Source organism: Camelus ferus, chromosome 9, assembly GCF_009834535.1.
Source record: "Camelus ferus isolate YT-003-E chromosome 9, BCGSAC_Cfer_1.0, whole genome shotgun sequence".
NCBI classification, from domain to species: domain Eukaryota; kingdom Metazoa; phylum Chordata; class Mammalia; order Artiodactyla; family Camelidae; genus Camelus; species Camelus ferus.
In genome coordinates, this window is record NC_045704.1 from 15,589,116 (window position 1) to 15,606,535 (window position 17,420).

General features: G+C 47.0%; 1 protein-coding gene and 1 long non-coding RNA gene across 4 annotated transcripts; one reads left to right on the forward strand and one right to left on the reverse strand.

The window, feature by feature from the left end:
* The first annotated feature begins 1,323 nt into the window (after positions 1-1,323).
* LOC116665675 lies at positions 1,324-10,116 on the forward strand. The gene is made up of 2 exons (XR_004322305.1): positions 1,324-1,835; positions 9,797-10,116. It is a non-coding gene; the product is annotated as an uncharacterized LOC116665675 (long non-coding RNA).
* Positions 10,014-16,903, reverse strand: FOSB (FosB proto-oncogene, AP-1 transcription factor subunit). 3 transcript variants are annotated; one of them, XM_032485799.1, is made up of 5 exons: positions 16,213-16,903; positions 13,971-14,291; positions 13,608-13,715; positions 12,457-12,612; positions 10,014-12,316 (listed from the first exon to the last, which is right to left on the reverse strand). In XM_032485799.1, exons 1-5 carry the CDS (start codon positions 16,336-16,338, stop codon positions 12,314-12,316), a joined length of 714 nt encoding a protein of 237 aa, XP_032341690.1. In that variant the 5' UTR covers positions 16,339-16,903; the 3' UTR covers positions 10,014-12,313. The 3 variants fall into 3 exon arrangements, with proteins under 3 accessions (XP_032341690.1, XP_032341688.1, XP_032341689.1); XM_032485797.1 differs by having other exon boundaries at positions 10,014-12,612; XM_032485798.1 differs by having other exon boundaries at positions 10,014-12,612; positions 13,971-15,496; positions 16,213-16,336.
* Between the last annotated feature and the right edge of the window lie 517 nt (positions 16,904-17,420).

The following is a 17,420-nucleotide window of genomic DNA, read 5'->3' on the forward strand; positions in this document are numbered from 1 at the left end:
TGAAATGAGATTCAGGCACGGGGAAGAATAAACGCCATGGCCTCGAGAAGGGAGCATGCCTAGTGTGTGCAGGAAGGAATCTATCTGCCTGAAGCCAAGTATATGAGGAGAGAGGAGTAGGAGATAGGGTCAGAGGAGTGAAAGGGACTAGACCATAGGGACTGTAAGGCTGTCGTGAGAATTTTGACTCTGAGATGGAGCCATGGGAGATTTCCGGGGAATGATATTGTCATCAAAGGGTCACTTGCTTGGGTTATGAAAAGATCACCTTTTTTTTGTAATAATAATTATGACACAGGTATGAGTCTCCCAAGTGGATGGGCTGTGTGAACTACGGTACAGTACTCTCCGTTCCTACGCCTCACTTTCCTCAGTATAAAATTCAGGTGCAAAAATCGATGATCCCTAGTGTCTAAGATCAATGGGGACAGAAATCCTGTCATCCATTGACAGTACCTATGGCAGTGCCTGGGATTCAATAGGTGCTCACTGAACTTTTGCATGAACATAGGGCTCCGTAGGTAGCTGAAGTTCCCAAAAAAGAGCAGCAGGTGTCGCACCAGCCCTATAACCGCCAGCCCGGAGCCTACGGGGCTGGGCTAAGTCAGACTCTAGCAGGCACCTACTCACTCGAATTCGGATTTTTCAAGGAAGGGGCTTCTGAATGCCGAAGTATGAGTCTCTTCTGTTAAAAACATTGGCTTCTCGCTTGGAAAAGGTGGCTCTTCTCTTTAAGAGCTAGAAGCTAGGGCGCTGGTCCTCCGGCGCGCCGTTTCCCAGAATACGAGGCGCTATGCAAATGAAGAGGTTTCCAAATTGACAATGATTCAATCAATATAAAGCAAAGACAACATTTGAAAGACATACTACGTAATAAATAGCTAGAGAGAATTTATATATATTGATTTCGACAGTCTTATATCCCACCAAATTATGCAGCCATGAGTATAAAAAGATAGAATTTTTGGCTTTTATATAGCTGTAGAGGGGACCTGTTTCTCTGCCCGGATGATCCTCAGTGGTCTGGGGTGCAGGCTTCAAACCTGTAGCTGTCTAGCGACAGAGTGGTTCAATTCCACCTTTCGGGCGTGCAACGCTTCTCTTTTCTCCAAACTTAATATTAGAATGCGGTTTATCCCGAAGGACCTCGGACCCGTCCCTAGAGATGTCGCCGTACTCCTCTGCATCACAATTTATCCTACGCCACGCGTATCTCTTCCTGTGGTTACATTTTCCCCCCCGGCAATATCGAAGAACTCCAAAAGATGAACAACTCATCTACACTCTCAGTTCTAGGATATTTACAGCTTGAGAGTGATCCTGGATTCCTCCTCTTCGTTTGCTTACTCACTTACTCAGTCATTTACTCACTCGTGTACTTAACCACGCATGCACTTATTAATCAGTTAAATATTCATTTGATCACTCATTCATTTACTCATTCAACAAGCATCTGCTCAGTGGTTGCTGGGTGCCCAGCCCGACACCGAGCTGCGTTGGGGGTAGAGTCGTGACGATAAAACCTTGACTCTGGCCTCGTGGTTCTCCCAGTCCAGTGAAGGAGACAAACATTAAACCACCACTAATTACACATTTAATTAACCACTACAAAAGTGATAACTACTGGGAAAGCAGGTACAAAACCTATGAGGACATCTTATAAGGAGAACTGAGTTCAGGTAGGGTGTCAGCAACACTTGAGCTTGCACCTGAAGGATGAGCGTGGATAAGCCAGCAGAAGGGGAGAATATTCCAGGCGAAGAATCAGTCTGGCCCCAGTAACAGCGATGAGGATGGTGATAACTGCAACTTTACTCTGTGCTCAGCGCTACCAGGTAGGAGCTCACTGCTTCCCTTAGCCCCATTCTACAGCTGAGGAAACGGGTTCAGAAAGGTGAAGTCTCTTCTCCAAGGTCACCCAGCTTTGGTACGCTTCAGCCGCTCGGCTCTCAGACTTCTGGCTTATGCTATTTACCACTGCCCTGTGCTGTCGTTACCAAGCCAGCTACTCACGAAGTTCTGCCTGTCCTGCCTTCTAAATGTCTTTTTTTTTTTTAATTGAAGTATAGGTGATTTACGATGTATTAGTTTCTGGTGTAAAGCATAGAGATTCACATATATATATATATATATATATTTTTATATATATTTAATATATATGTATAAATTTTCATGTTCCTTTTCATTATAGGTTACTACAAGATATTGAATATAGTTCCCTGTGCTATACAGCAGGACACTGTTGTCTATTTATTTTATATATAGCAGTGTGTATTTGCTAATCCCAAACTCCCAATTTACCCCTTCCCACCCTCCTTCCCCCCTGGTAACCATAAGTTTGTTTTCTAAGTCTGTGAGTCTCTTTCTATTTTGTAAATAAGTTCATTTGTGTCATTTTTGTAGATGACACATATAAGAGATACCATATGATATTTGTCTTTCTCTGACTTACTTCACTTAGTACGATAATCTCCAGGTCCACTTATGTTGCTGCAAATGGTATTATTTTATTCTTTTTTTTTTATAACTGAGTAGTATTTCATTGTGTCTTTTTCCATTTTAATTTATTTTTTTATTGCAGTATAGTCAGTTTACAATGTTGTATTAATTTCTGGTATACAGCATAGTGATTCAGTTACACATATATGTGTGTATGTATATTCCTTTTCATATTCTTTTTCATTATAGGCTATTACAAGGTATTGAATATAGTTCTCTGTGCTAGACAGTAGGACCTTGTAGATAAGCTATTTTATATATAGTAGCTAGTATATGCAAATCCCAGAATCCCACTTTATCCCTTCCTCATCTTTCCCCCCGGTAACCATACATTTGTTTTCTATGTCTGTGAGTCTCTTTCTGTTTTGTAAATAAATTCATTTGTGTCCTTTTTTTAGGTTCCACATATGAGTGATATCATATGGTATTTTTCTTTCTCTGTCTGGCTTACTTCACTTAGTATGATGATTTCCAGATCATTCCCATGTTGCTGCAAATGACATTATTTTATTCTTTTTTATGGCTGAGTAGTATGCCATTATATATATACCACAACTCTTTTTTTTTTTTAACACTTTTTATTGATTTATAATCATTTTACAATGTTGGGTCAAATTCCAGTGTAGAGCACAATTTTTCAGTTATACATGAACATATATATATTCATTGTCACATTTTTTTTCTCTGTGAGCTACCATAAGATCTTGTATATATTTCCCTGTGCTATACAGTATAATCTTGTTTATCTATTCTACAATTTTGAAATCCCAGTCTATCTGTTCCCACCCCCCACCCCCTTGGCAACCACAAGTTTGTGTTCTATGTCTGTGAGTCTATTTCTGTTTTGTATTTATGCTTTTTTTTTTTTTTTTTTTTTTTTTAGATTCCACATATGAGTGATCTCATATGGTATTTTTCTTTCTCTTTCTGGCTTACTTCACTTCGAATGACATTCTCCAGGAGCATCCATGTTGCTGCAAATGGCGTTATGTTGTCGGTTCTTATGGCTGAGTAGTATTCCATTGTATAAATATATCACATCTTCTTTATCCAGTCATCTGTTGATGGACATTTAGGCTGTTTCCATGTCTTGGCTATTGTAAATAGTGCTGCTATGAACACTGGGGTGCATGTATCTTTCTGAATTGGAGTTTTCTCCAGATATATGAACAGGAATGAGATTGCTGGATCATATAGTAAGTCTACTTTCAGTTTTTTCAGGAATCTCAATACTGCTTTTCATAATGGCTGGACCAAATTACATTGCCACCAACAGTGTAGGAGGGTTCCCTTTTCTCCACACCCTCTCTAGTATTTATCGTTTGTGAACTTTTTAATGATGGCCATTCTGACTGGTGTAAGGTGATACCTCATTGTCATTTTTTTTCCTCATTGTAGTTTTGATTTGCATTTCTTTGATAATTAGTGATACTGAGCATTTCTTCATGTGCCTCTTGGCCATTTGTATGTCTTCATTGCAGAAATGTCTGTTTAGGTCTTCTGCCCATTTTTGGATTGGGTTGTTTGCTGTTGTTGTTGCTGGTACTGAGTTGTATGAGCTGTTTGTATATTCTGCAAGGTAAGCCCTTGTCAGTTTCATTGTTTACCAATATTTTCTCCCAGTCCATAGGTTGTCTTTTCATTTTGTTTATAGTTTTCTTTGCTGTGCAAAAGCTTATAAGTTTAACTAGGTCCCATTTGTTTATTTTTGCTTTTATTTCTATTGCTTGGGAGACAGACCTAGGAGAACATTGCTACAATTTATGTCAGAAAATGTTTTGCCTATGTTCTCTTCTAGGAGATTTGTGGTTTCTTGTCTTATGTTTAAGTCTTTAAGCCTTTTGGGGTTTTGTGTATGGTATGAGGGAGTGTTCTAACTTCGTTGATGTACATGGAGCTGTCCAGCTTTCTCAATACCACTTGCCTAAGAGACTGTCTTTTCTCCATTGTATATTCTTGCCTCCTTGGTCAAAGATTAATTGACTGTAAGTGTGTGGGTTTATTTCTGGGCTCTGTTTCTGTTCCTTTGATCCATATGTCTGTTTTTGTGCCAATGCCATGCCGTTTTGATTACTGTAGCTCTGTAGTATTGTCTGAAGTCTGGGAGGATTATGCTTCCAGCTTCATTCTTTTTTCTTCAGTATTGCTTTTGCAATTCTGAGTCTTTTATGATTCCATATAAATTTTAGGGTTATCCTAGTTCTGTGAAAAATGTCCTGGGTATTTTGATAGGGATTACTTTAAATCTGTAGATTACTTTGGGTTGTAGGGCCATTTTAACAATGTTATTCCAATCTAAGAGCATGGGATATCTTTTTATTTCTTTAACTCATCTTTAATTTCCTTTAACAGTGTTTTATAGTTCTCGGTATATAAATCTTTCACCTCCTTAGTCAAGTTTATTGCTAAGTATTTTTCTGATGCAATTTAAAAAGGGATTGTTTTCTTTCCTATTCTGATATTTCATTGTTAGTGTAAAGAAATGCCATGCATTTATGTATGTTAATCTTGTAACCTGCTACCTTGCTGAATTCGTTTATGAGCTCTAGTAGTTTTTATGTGGAATCTTTAGGGTTTTCTGTATATAGTATCATATCATCTGCATATAGTGACAACTTTACTTCTTCCCTTCCAATCTGGATCCCTTATATTTCTTTTTCTTTTCTGATTGCTATGGCTAGGACTTCCAATATTATGTTGAATTGAAGTGGGGAGAGTGGGCATCCTTGTCTTGTTTCAGATTTTAGCGGGAAGGCTTTCAACTTTTCACTATTGAGCATTATGTTGGCTGTGTGTTTGTCATAAACAGCTTTTATTATGTTGCTATATGTTCCCTCCATATCCACTTTGGTAAGAGTTTTTTTTTTTTTTTTTTTTATCACGAATTGATACTGAATATTATCCAATGCCTTTTCTGCATCTATTGAGATGATCATCAAAAGAAGGTTTTGGTCATTCCTTTTATTGATGTGGTGTATCACATTGATTGATTTGCATGAGTTGAACCCTATTTGTGATACTGGGATGAATCCAACTTGATCATAGTGTATGATCTTTTTTAATGTGTTGTTGGATTTGGCTTGCTAATATTTTGTTGAGCATTTTTGCATCTATGTTCATTGAAGATATTTGTCTGTAATTTTCTTTTTTGATAGTCTGGTTTTGGTATCAGGGTAATGGTGGCTTCATAGAATGAGTTTAAGAGTGTTCCCTCCTCTTCAATCTTTTGGAAGAGTTTGAGAAGAATTACTATAAAGTCTTCTTTGTATGTTTGGTAGAATTCCCCAGAGAAGCCATCCAATCCTGGACTTTTTTTTTTTTGCAAGGAGGTTCTGTTTTGTTTCATTTTTTTGTTTTGTTTACGGATTCTGTTTCACTTCTCGTGATCAGTCTGTTCAAATTATCTGTTTCTTCCCCTTTTTTCCCTATTTCTCTTTGTTTTTTTTTTTTTAACATTTTTTATTGATTTATAATAATTTTACAATGTTTTGTCAAATTCCAGCATAGAGCACAATTTTTCAGTTATACATGAACATATATATATTCATTGTCACATTTTTTTCTCTGTGAGCTACCATAAGATCGTGTATATAATTCCCTGTGCTATACAGTATAATCTTGTTTATCTATTCTACATTTTGAAATCCCAGTTTATCCCTTCCCACCCCCTATCTGTTTCTTCTTGATTCTGTTTTGGTGGACTGTATGTTTCTAGAAACCTGTCCATTTCTTCTAGGTTGTCCAGTTTGTTGGCATATAATTTTTCATAGTACTCTCTTATGTTTTTTTTTTTTTTTTGTATTTCTGTGGTATTGGTTGTAATTTCTCCCCTTTCGTTTCTTATCTTGTTTATTTGGGTCCTCTCTCTTTTATTTTTGGTGAGCACAGCCAGAGTTGTGTGTGTGTGTGTGTGTGTGTGTGTGTGTGTGTGTGTGTGTGTTTTAAGGACCCTGAATCTGTGACTAATTTGACAGCATGGAAATAACAGGTTTAGGTTATTTTACAAAAAGAGCTCAGCTGCTCATACATAGCAACAGGGCTTGCTTGGGGGGGGGGGACAATTCTTCAGACTACTGCACAGTGACCCAAGGACTCTTATCCTACACAAAAGTCAGTACGAAAGGGCACACAGACAAGCTTTTTGTAAGACAGAAAACAGAGACATTCACTTACTAAATAACGTGTCCACAATGACTATAAGGCGTCCCTTAGGGGATAAGCATGTATTTGTAGGAAGCAAAAGAAAGCTTTCACGGGATGACTCAGTGAACCGGCAATGAAGAAAATACATTTCAAAAGATGGCTTCAGACCTACACGAAGTTTTCACTGAAGTACTTCAAAAATAAATAGAAGACTTTCCTCTGTATTAAAATAATTTTTAAAAAATACATCATGGATAAAATAAACTTCAGCAGAAATCCAAGCCCCATCCAGAAACATACGTTTGCAAATAACATAAGTAAAACCCAGAAAGTGTTTCAACAAAAATATTGTTGGAACTGCCTAGAATATAGCCAGAGGTTTGTCGATTTCATTTACTCTTTCAAAAAACCAGCTCTTGGTTTTATTGATTTTTTTCTATTTTTTAAAATTTCCCTTTTATTTATTTCCTCCCTGATCTTTATCATTTCTTTCCTTCTGCTGACTTTAGGTTTTGTTTGTTCCTCTTTTTCTAATTCTTTTAGGTGGTCTAAATGTCTTTTGAACCCTTCCCCTCCTCTCTGTCCCACAGCCCTGGTCCTGTTCCTGGCTCCCCCTCACACCTCAGTTTCCTCACCTGAGCCTCCTCCCTGCTCTTCCGCCTTATCCTTGCCCTTTTCTGTCCCAGCTACTCTCAACTTGGCAGCTAGAGGAGTCTTCCTACAGCACACACCCGTTCCTGACTTTCTTTTTAAAAAAAATTTTTTTTATTGAAGTCTAGTCAGTTTACAATGTCGTGCCAATTTCTGCTGTATGGCATCATGTTTCAGTCATACATATACATACATATATTCCTTTTCATATTCTTTTTCATTATAGGTTTCATACAAGATATTGAATATATTTTCCTGTGCTATACAATAGAACACTGCTGTTTATCTATTTTGTATAGTTAGTATCTGCAAATCCCGAACTCCCACTTCATCCCTTCCCACCCCCTTCCCCCCAGTAGCCATAAGTTTGTTTTCTAAATCTGTCTCTTTCTGTTTTGTAAATAAGTTCATTTGTGTCCTTTTTTTTAGATTCCACATATAAGTGGTATCACATGGTATTTTTCTTTCTCTGGCTTACTTCACTTAGTATGATGATCTCCAGATCAATCCCATGTTGCTGCAAATGGCATTATTTTATTTTTTATGGCTGAGTAGTATTCCATTGTATATATACACCACATCTCTTTATTCAGTCATCTGTTGATGGACATTTAGGTTGCTTCCATGTCTTGCCTATTGTAAATGTGGCTGCTATGAACATTGAGGTGCATGTATCTTTTTGAATTAGAGCTTCCTTTGGATATATACCCAGGAATGGGATTGCTGGATCATATAGTAAGTCTACTTTCAATTTTTTCAGGAATCTCCGTACTGTTTTCCATAATGGCTGCACCAAACTACACTCCCACCAACAGTATAGAGGGTTCCCTTTTCTCCACACCCTCTCCAGCATTTATTGTTTGTGAACTTTTTAATGATGGCCATTCTGGCTGGTGTGAGGTGATACCTCATTGTAGTTTTGATTTGCATTTCTCTGATAATTAGTGATACTGAGCATTTTTTCATGTGCCTCTTGGCCATTTGTATGTCTTCATTGGAGAAATGTCTGTTTAGGTCTTCTGCCCATTTTTGGATTAGACTGGTTTTTTTGTTATTAAGGTGTATGAGCTGTATATATATTCCGGAAATTAAACCTTTATCAGTCGCATCATTTTTGCAAATATTTTATTCCATTCTTTCGGTTGTCATTTTATTTTGCTTATGGTTTCCTTTGCTGTGCCAAAGCTTATAAGTTTAATTTGGTCCCATTTGTTTATTTTTGCTCTTATTTCTATTGCCTGGGTAGACTGCCCTAGGAGAACATCGCTATGATTTGTCAGAGAATCTTTTGCCTGTGTTTTCTTCTAGGAGGCTTATGGTGTCTTGTCTTATGTTTAAGTCTTTAAGCCATTTTGAGTTTATTTTTGTGTATGGTGCAAGTGTGTGTTCTGACATCACTGATTTATATGCAGCTGTCCAGCTCTCCCAACAACACTTGCTGAAGAGACTGTCCTATCTGCATTGTATATTCTTGCCTCCTTTGCCAAAGATTAACTGACTGTCCCTGACCTTCTATGGCTCATAACTTGCCATAGCTCCCCAGTGCCCTCAAGAGAAGATCTAAATTCTTAGTCTGGGATTTTGGCATGCAGAATCTGGTTCCTGCTAACCCCTCTGTTCACACCTTTTGCCCTAGCCACGGTGAACCTCTAACTCCCTCAATGTATCAAGCTCTCTTTCTACTTAACAGCTCTTCAGACTCCCTATTTCATTAGACTCAGCCTTTTTCTAGTCCTTTTTCTACCCTCTATCCTCTAGGACTCAGTTTAGCTATCCCCTCCTCTAGGAAGTCTTTCCTGACTCCCAGACCAGGTTAGGTTTCTTCTTGGGCCCCCCAAGTCCCATGGACTTCCCCAACGCTGCCCACTTTGGATGTCCCTGACAGGGAACAAGTCTGTGTCCCCCAGTTGACCATGAACCCTAGGAGAGGGGAGCCTGGGGCTGTCTCAGTCTCGGCAGTGTCCCTAACAATGCCCAGCATGGGGGTGGGCACACAGTAGGTACTTAGCAAAAATTTTGAATTAAGTAAGTAATTCATTCCATCATGATGAATTCCCATGCTTATTCATCTACTAAGACTTCTGACCTCTGGACCATTACTTCAATTCCCAGAATGCTTGCTCCTTTGCAAAGGAGTGGGCTTGGAGCTTGCCATGGGGATGGCTCAGCTGTATCTTTGGACAAAGTGGCAATATTTTTGGCTTAGTCAGCCTCGGGTTGTCTCCAGTATGTTCCTAATTCAGAAGAAGTGATCATGTGAAAAGCAAAAGGAAATGCATCTTTACTGAAACATGATCCATGCTTTTTTTGCTTCATATAAGCCTGAGGACTCCTGGGACCATCTCAAAATAGTCCTCTGTAGTTCAATTTCTTTTTCTAACCTTTGCTCAGGCCATCCCCATAGCATTACAGGGTCAAGCATAAGTTCTTCCCTCACCAGGAAGCCTTCCTGACCCTTTAGCACTTCAGTATCACCCACCTTCTGCCTCCTTACTTCTTCTAGGAGGAGGCACAGCCTGTGTGTATGGGAAGTCCTCCTGACTGTCTAGCGTTCCTCCATCCTGCTGTAGGCTGATTCACCGGTAGGAGTTCCTGTGTGTGTGTGTGTGTGCACGTGTGTGTGCGTGTAGTCCCAAAGCAATCTAACCTCACTCCTTCATGCTGAAAGGAAGGCAGGTAATGGGTTTCAGGAGTAAACAGAACCTGAATCTTGATGGATGCATTTTTAAGAGCTTTTTATTGGCGACAGTGCAGAACCACGAGGGGGAGGGTAGCAGCCCAGTGCCAGCCAGCCCCAGCACCCCCCGGGGGTCAGGTGCAAAATACAAAGAAAATCACAAATACAGCATGGGGGGTGGGGGTTGGGGAGTCAATAAATGGTGGTCTGCAGGGGCAGGCCCTGCTCACAGTCTCACACTCACACCCAGAATTCTCAAAGATACAGATTGTGAAAATCTATAATCCCTCAGTCTTACTCACAAAAATAAAATCTCAGGTCCCCAACGAACCCAGAGTTGGGAGACGGCTGGAGGATCAGGGACCTCAGGACGGAGACAGATGGAAAAGGTCTGGCAAAAACAGGACAAGAAAAGACGGAGCGGGAAGGAGGCAGCCAGAGACGGCTAGAAACAACCAGAAGGGCCGAGACAGTTAGAAAAGAGACAGCTACAGAGAGAGACAGCCAGAGACAAGCAGTCTCAAAGTCTCCAGAAGCAGTGTTTCCAATTCAATGGCATGGCTTTGAGGGCCAACGTGACCTAGGCCAAGGTTGCAGAAGCGCTCACACACTCGCACTCACGCACACACACACCCATATATAATATATTTATTTATACATAATAGATATAAGTGCCTTTCGGAAACCAGGAAATGGATAAATAGGCACAGGAGTGGGGCTGGGTTCAGGGCGGGAGCCGCGGGACGGGGCGGTGGAATGTTTTCCATGCAGCACGGAGGGCGGCGTGACCCACCCGATATTCAAAAAAAAAATCCATTGGCCTCATGATAAAATTCTCATGAGGTGAAGCACAAGGGAAGGCGGGGTGCAGGAGCCAAAACCAAGAATCGGGGCTGGGGCTGGGGGAGGGGAAGCTGGGGTGGCGGGAGCCCAGCCCCTTCGAGTTTGCCAGTCCAAAAATATGGAGGGTGGGGGCCAAAGCCTCAGCCTTTCAATCTCCAGACAAATGTCGGGCCCTCTGGCAATCTCCCCTTGCTTCCTTTCTAGAAAGGATGTGGGGTGCCGAGGGGAGGGAGAAGTTGGCGTCCTAGGCTGGGTTGGGGTTCCAGGCCTTGCAGAAAAAGGCCAGGGATTGGTCTGGGGGGAGAAGAGGGGCCACGCGGATGGATAACGGTCACACCCCTCTCCATTCTGTCGCCCCCTTGAGTCTAAATCATTCTGAGGGGAGGAAGGAGGCATATGGTGGGAGGGTAGGGGAAACCACGGAAAGGCTTTGGGGAGTGGGGGTACAATCCCTCCGCAAGAGTTCTCTCCCCCCACGATCCGGCCAACTCATTTCACAGTATAAAACTCTCCAGCAGGTCAGGCGTCACATCGCCCCCTGCTGCCTGAATCAGAGAGGCCCAACAAGGAAGGCCAGGAGGGGAGGCTGAAGGTGGGAGAAGGGAATAATACTGTAATCAGACCGGAGGGCTGGGGTTTGAACGTGCGGCATCCTTAGGAGGCGGGAGTTTTAAACCAGAGCCAGTTTTGCTGGGAAGAGCAGCTGGACGGTCAGGGAGGGAGGTTCACATTTCAGACTAAGTCTGGGTGAGGGGAAGGAGATTATCATAGGGGAGCATCAGCTTCCCTTTAAAGGGGGGCTCAATTCAGAGGAAGCTCTAACCACATGGAAATGTTGGATACATAGGCTTAGGTCGGGGGAGCAGGGAGAACCAGCCTGGTGACCCCTTGAAGGGTGGGTGTGGGCGACCCTGGGTGGGGGAGCTCTGTGGCGTTTCCTTGTTAGGCTTCTCTGGAAAGGACTCCAGCCCACCCCACCGCCCACCGCCTGCACCCCCTTCCCTCTTGCCCGAAGGTGGGCATCACCCCCCACCCCCCACCCCATCCCCAGAGCTTGGGTTGAAGTGAGTGAGCCAACCGGCAGCTGGGGGTGTCCATCCCCTCCCTACCCCCTGTCCCCAAAGTCACCAGCTCTCTGGCCTCGCCAGGCCACAGAAACAAGAGGCAGCACAAAGCACAAGGAAGTCCTCCTGTCCGATGGCAGTGGTAGCAGAGGGTCCGACAGGAGAGGCAGGGAGCCCACACACCGGCTTTGTCTCTTTCCCTCTCTCTCCTCCTCCTCCTCCTCTTCCAAATCTCTCTCCCTTGTGTGTTTGTTTGTTTTGTGTCTAAAGAGTTCACAGAGCAAGAAGGGAGGGCGAGTTCAGGGGGTCGGAAGGCTGGTCACTGCCGCTGGTGCGTTGGGTGCCGGCGAACGCGGAGACCTCCGGGCAGGTGAGGACAAACGAGGAAGTGTACGAAGGGTTAACAACGGGGAAAGGGTCGCCGAGGACTTGAACTTCACTGTGTGTAAAGAGAGAAGCTGTCAGGTTGGGGGGTGCGTCTTGGCTGGTCTGGAAGGGCAGGGGCGGTGGTGGCGGGGGCGGCAGCAGCCAGCTGAAACCATCTTCCTTAGTGGATGCTGACCCCGGCAAATCTCTCACCTCCGCCAGCGGGCCCGGCCCAGGCCCCTCTTCGTAGGGGATCTTGCAGCCCGGTTTGTGGGCCACGAGCACAAACTCCAGACGTTCCTTCTCCTTTTGGAGCTCGGCGATCTCCGACTCCAGCTCCGCCTTTTCTTCCTCCAACTGGTCTGTCTCCTGAGGTCCCCGGTGGCCGGGTTGCGGAGGAGAGTGAGGAAGGAAAAAAAGGCAGTGAGCGACTAGAGAAGGTGGGTCATGGCTGAAACGGTCTCCCCTAGACTGGCTGCCGAGGCCCAGGGCTGGAAGGCAGCTCTGGCCTGAAAGACCCCCTGAGATGGAGGCCTGGTGTGCTCTGGAACTTGGGCCAAGGGTCTTGTCTCCTAGAAGCCTCAGTTTCCCTCTCTGTCAAGTGGATGGTTGGGAAAGGACCAGGTGTACATGGGAAGTCTCTGGTTGCAAGACGCACTCAGAGGTTTGTTGAATGAATCAACGATTGTTATCTAAGGCCACCTATTCCCCTCTGTGACCCTTCCCCCTCTGCCTCCCAGGATAAAGACCAGATAGCCCAGGAAAGTAGCTTTCCCTGATTTCCTTTAATGGTAACAGGTCACCCTGCAAGCATAAGGTAGAAAACTCTCTGGCTGAGGTTGGGCATAAAATTAGAGGAGGACCTGGGTGGAGACCATCAGCTCAAGACCTGAGAACTACAGGTGGCTGGGGCAGGTGATGGGGAATTGATGTAGGATTAAAGGATTTCATTTCACAGACTCTCCAGGATGTGAAAGCTACAAGGAACCTGGGAGATTCCAAGAGGGGCTGAAGAGATGGAGAAACTGAGGCAAAAATGGGTTCTTGCTTTCCCAAGACCGAAAAAGAGGAAATGACTGGAGCTGTCCTCTATTAAAGGTCACTCATATGTCCCCTCAGGATGAAATGAAGACCAGGAGACTGGTAGGGGGGCGAGGCGAGGAGGTCATAAACCAGGACAGGGAGTGGCCAGGAGTGAGGGTCTGTGTGTGTGAGATGGGTGACCCTGTCTGTATCTAGTTCCACATGTGGAACCTCTGGTTCTCCGTCCAGGATAAGGGCACAGGTGGTGCTGGATACCAGATGATGGGGGGATAGCACCCCACTTCAGCATTCTCCCACCCCGCACCAGGGACTATCCTCACCGCCTGGAGTCGGTCAGTCAGCTCCCTCCGCCGGTTCCTACACTTCGCTGCTGCCAGTTTGTTTCGTTCTCGGCGAACCCTTCTCTTCTCCTCCTCCTCTGGGGTGAGCTGAGTAGGGGAGAAAGAGGCCATGAGGTCTGGGGACACAGCATACCTCCCAATCCATCCTAAACCTCCTCTTCTCCAAGAGCCCCCAGGAGTGAGAAAAGGACCCTCTGGTCCTCCTGACTGTGGCAAGGATGATAGGGTTTCTGCAGCATTTAGGCTGCAGGTGATCCCTCCCCCCAGTACTGAGAAAGTTCCTGCCTCTCTCCCTTCATCCCCACTCCCACCCCAGACCAAGTTCAGATGCCCCTTACTCACCGTCTCCTCTCGGGGTCTCCTAGGCCGGGCTCGGGCTGGGCGGGCAGGCCCAGGTCCACTGGTGGTTCCGCTGGTGGAAGGCCCACCACTGCCACTTGCTCCGCCACTGCTGTAGCCACTCATGCCCGGCGTGGAGTAACTGGTTCCTGGCATGTCGTAGGGATCGACGGCCGGGGGCTGGGAGGCCAGTGGCTGCCCCTGGGACTGGGCCATGGAAGAGATGAGGGTGGGTTGCACGAGCCACTGGAGGTCCTGGCTGGTTGTGATCGCGGTGACCGTGGGCACGAAGGAACCGGGCATTTCCCCAAGACCGGCGCACTCCTACGGGGTGACACATACACACACAGGCGTAGACACACAAACAGAGACACCGACACACACACACCCAACACACATACACACACCGACCCCGTGAGTGAGCACAGGGCGAGCGGGTGTGGATGTGTGTGTCACAGGCAAAAAGCCACAACACCCACCCTTCCACTACACCGTGACGCAGTGGTTAATGAGAGGATTTCTGTGCAACTGGCTTCTACCTCCTCCTTCTTCCTCGGGGAAAGGTTGCACGGTTCCAGCGGGTGGTGAATCACACCCCGGGTTGGTGACTCTTAGGTGTGGGGGGTGGGGAGGAGGCTGGACACAGCCGGTGACAGAACCCCCGGGATGGAGTCACAGCCACACACACAGCCACAACACCCCACCCCCACCCCAGAGGCAAGGGGAGGGAGAGGGAGAGGCCTTAGGCCAAGCCTTCCTCTACACTCACACACAGATACACACCCCTCTGAGCAAAGGGATGAGGGATTGGGGGGGATCATGAGACCCCATGCAGGGGCGGGGGTCCCAGTTAAAAGGGTGTAGGGGGACGGGCCTAGGAGTTTAGAACAACGTTTCAAGTAACTGTCTCTCCCCAGAGTGAGACTGATAAGTGACAGGTTACGATGAGCAGACAAGTAGAGAAAGTGAGGAGCCGGGCTCCCGTAGACTGTAGCGGAGGGGGAACGGTGTAGGTCCTGAGACCCCAAGCCCAGGCAGCGCTCATCTCCCCCCACCCCCCAAATGAAATCCTAGAACTGCTCGGAAGGCTTAACTACTCTCCCAGGGGGCGTGGTGAGGGATGGGCTGGCTCGCTGGCCAATCAACGTCCTGGAAATCCAGAGGGGGCGGGGCTCCAGGAGACCACCTGGGGGGTTCCTCTAGGGTTAGCGGTTCTAGTCCCGTCTTCAGACACGCCGGAGGCACCGGGCGTCCGGAAGTAGAGGGAGTGGGAATATGCCTGTGTATGCCTGGAGAAGCGGGTGACGGTCACCATGTCTCCCAAAGAAACCCCGACACACAGACACCCTCTGACCCAGAGAGCGGAGGGACAGGATCTTTGCAAGGTCCTTGCGGACTCATTGTTTCGCAGCGGATCGCTCCTTTCGCGATTGGAATCCTCTCGCTCAGCCTCTAGAAGCCCATAAAAGAGACCCTAACGCTGAAGAACCACGGGTTCCGGGGACGAACTGGGGGAAGGAAACTGCGCCCTACAAATAGGAAGGGAAAGTTGATTGGCCGAAGCTCATGCCGCGGCGGCCAATCGGAACGCCGGACTGCCCCCTCCCTTAGCAACGTGGCCCCGGCGTTCCAAAATAGAACGCTCCCGGGACGTCAGGGGCGGGGCGGACGAAGGGGGCGCCACGCGCCGTGCGTGCCCCGCGTCAGACGGAGGATTCCAGCGCGTCAGCCGTTACGCACGGGTCCCCCGTTACGTCTCCGCGCAGGAGGCGGAGGCTGCGTGACCAAGGGTTCGAGGCCCGCCTTCCCGCTGGGTAGAGGGTGACCTGGCGCCGGAGTAGGCGCTCGGATGGAGGAGGAAAAGAGAGGAGGCTACTGAAAGCTTCTCCGGGATTTCCCCCACCTGCTTAACCGCGCTAGCTTCAGGTTGGTGACCTGAGTAGGGAGCCGTCCCCGAGCTGGCTTAAAGTTCTTACCCCTGCTACCGCATACACGTTGCATGAAACAGCTCACTCTCCCCACCCCCAAAGCCTACCCCTCTGTGTTCCCTCCCTGCGCTCCACGCACACAACCAATTGCGAGTACGTCTGGACTCAGCAGTTTGCAAAGTGCGCCGTGAGCCTATTCCCTCTCAGATCTTGGGTTTTGACGCTACTTTATTTTGGGTGGGGGTATTACTCGCTCCCCACCTTGCCTTTAAAAACTGTATAAACACAAAGCAGCACCCCGACCCTCTGGACCTTACCTGGGAGGCGGCGGCGGTGGGTGGACTGCCGAAGGAGTCCACCGAAGACAGATACTGAGACTCGGCGGAGGGTGAGGAGCTGCACCGGGAGCCGGAGTCGTAGTCTCCGGGGAAAGCTTGAAACATTTCCCTGGGCACAGGGGGACCCCTGTGACCACGCTGAGGTCGCCGGGAAGCCAAGGCTATGGCCGGGTGGGAGAAGAAAGGTGCGAGTCCGGGGTGAGCCGAGCGCGTCCCCAGAGTACGCTGTCCGGGGAAACTCGGGGTGAAGGTAGCGTCCCGCTCCAACAATGGCAAAGTTTCTGTGTAATTCCTTTGCGGTGCCCAGGCCCCCACAAGATGCCGCTGTGCCTCCTGGAAGTCCAGGCTCCGTAGGACCAGGGGCGAGGGGGGATCGCTCCCCCAGAGGTGGAAAGCTTTGTCCCGCTGTACAGAATCTGCTTCGGGTGCGGTCCCCTCCACGCGTCCGGCGGGTCCCACGGGGGGAGGGGAGTAATAAAGAAGAAGAAAAAAAGTAAGTCGATCTTCCAAAATAAAATGTAGAATTATCTAGAAGAAGCCTTCCAAAAACTTTCCGGAAAAAAATAATAAACCGAATTTCACAGCCTCAAGAAGAACAACCACAACAATCAAGTCCCAGCTCCGCGTGTCCCTGCCTTGGCCGTAGCTTTCAGTCTTATGAATGAAGCTCAGAACCGCCAGCCTGTATTTATATACCCAGGGCCCGGCCCCCCTGCTTACGTCATCCGGCCGGCGCGCCACAAACTTCTCAATATCTCCGGCCCTAGTGAACCCGGCCCCTCGCCGTCCGGCAAGAGGTCTGCCCTAGCATCGATCTGATCACCTGCATCCCCCTCACAGCCTTGGGGGTCTTGGGGGCTGCGTTCTGGAGCATTCGGCGGGAGGGGATCCCGGCTTGGTCTCCCCGGAGTTCCTGTGACGCAATTAGCCATATAAGGAGCTCGGCCGGCGCGGCTGAGTGTTTGTTTGGTATCCTAGCAATTACGTCAGAGGGAATCCCTCGCTCGCTCGCGCGCTCGCCCCGCGCGCCTGCGGAACCTGCCTGCGCCTGCGCAGCGCGGCGCCTCCCCGGGGGCTGGTATTAATAGGCAATTAGCCTGGCCCAGGGGAGGACCCCAGCGGGGAAGACCCCAGTAGAGGTTCCCTCTCACCTCTGGCAATTCCCCCCGCCCCCCATTTCTCCTGGT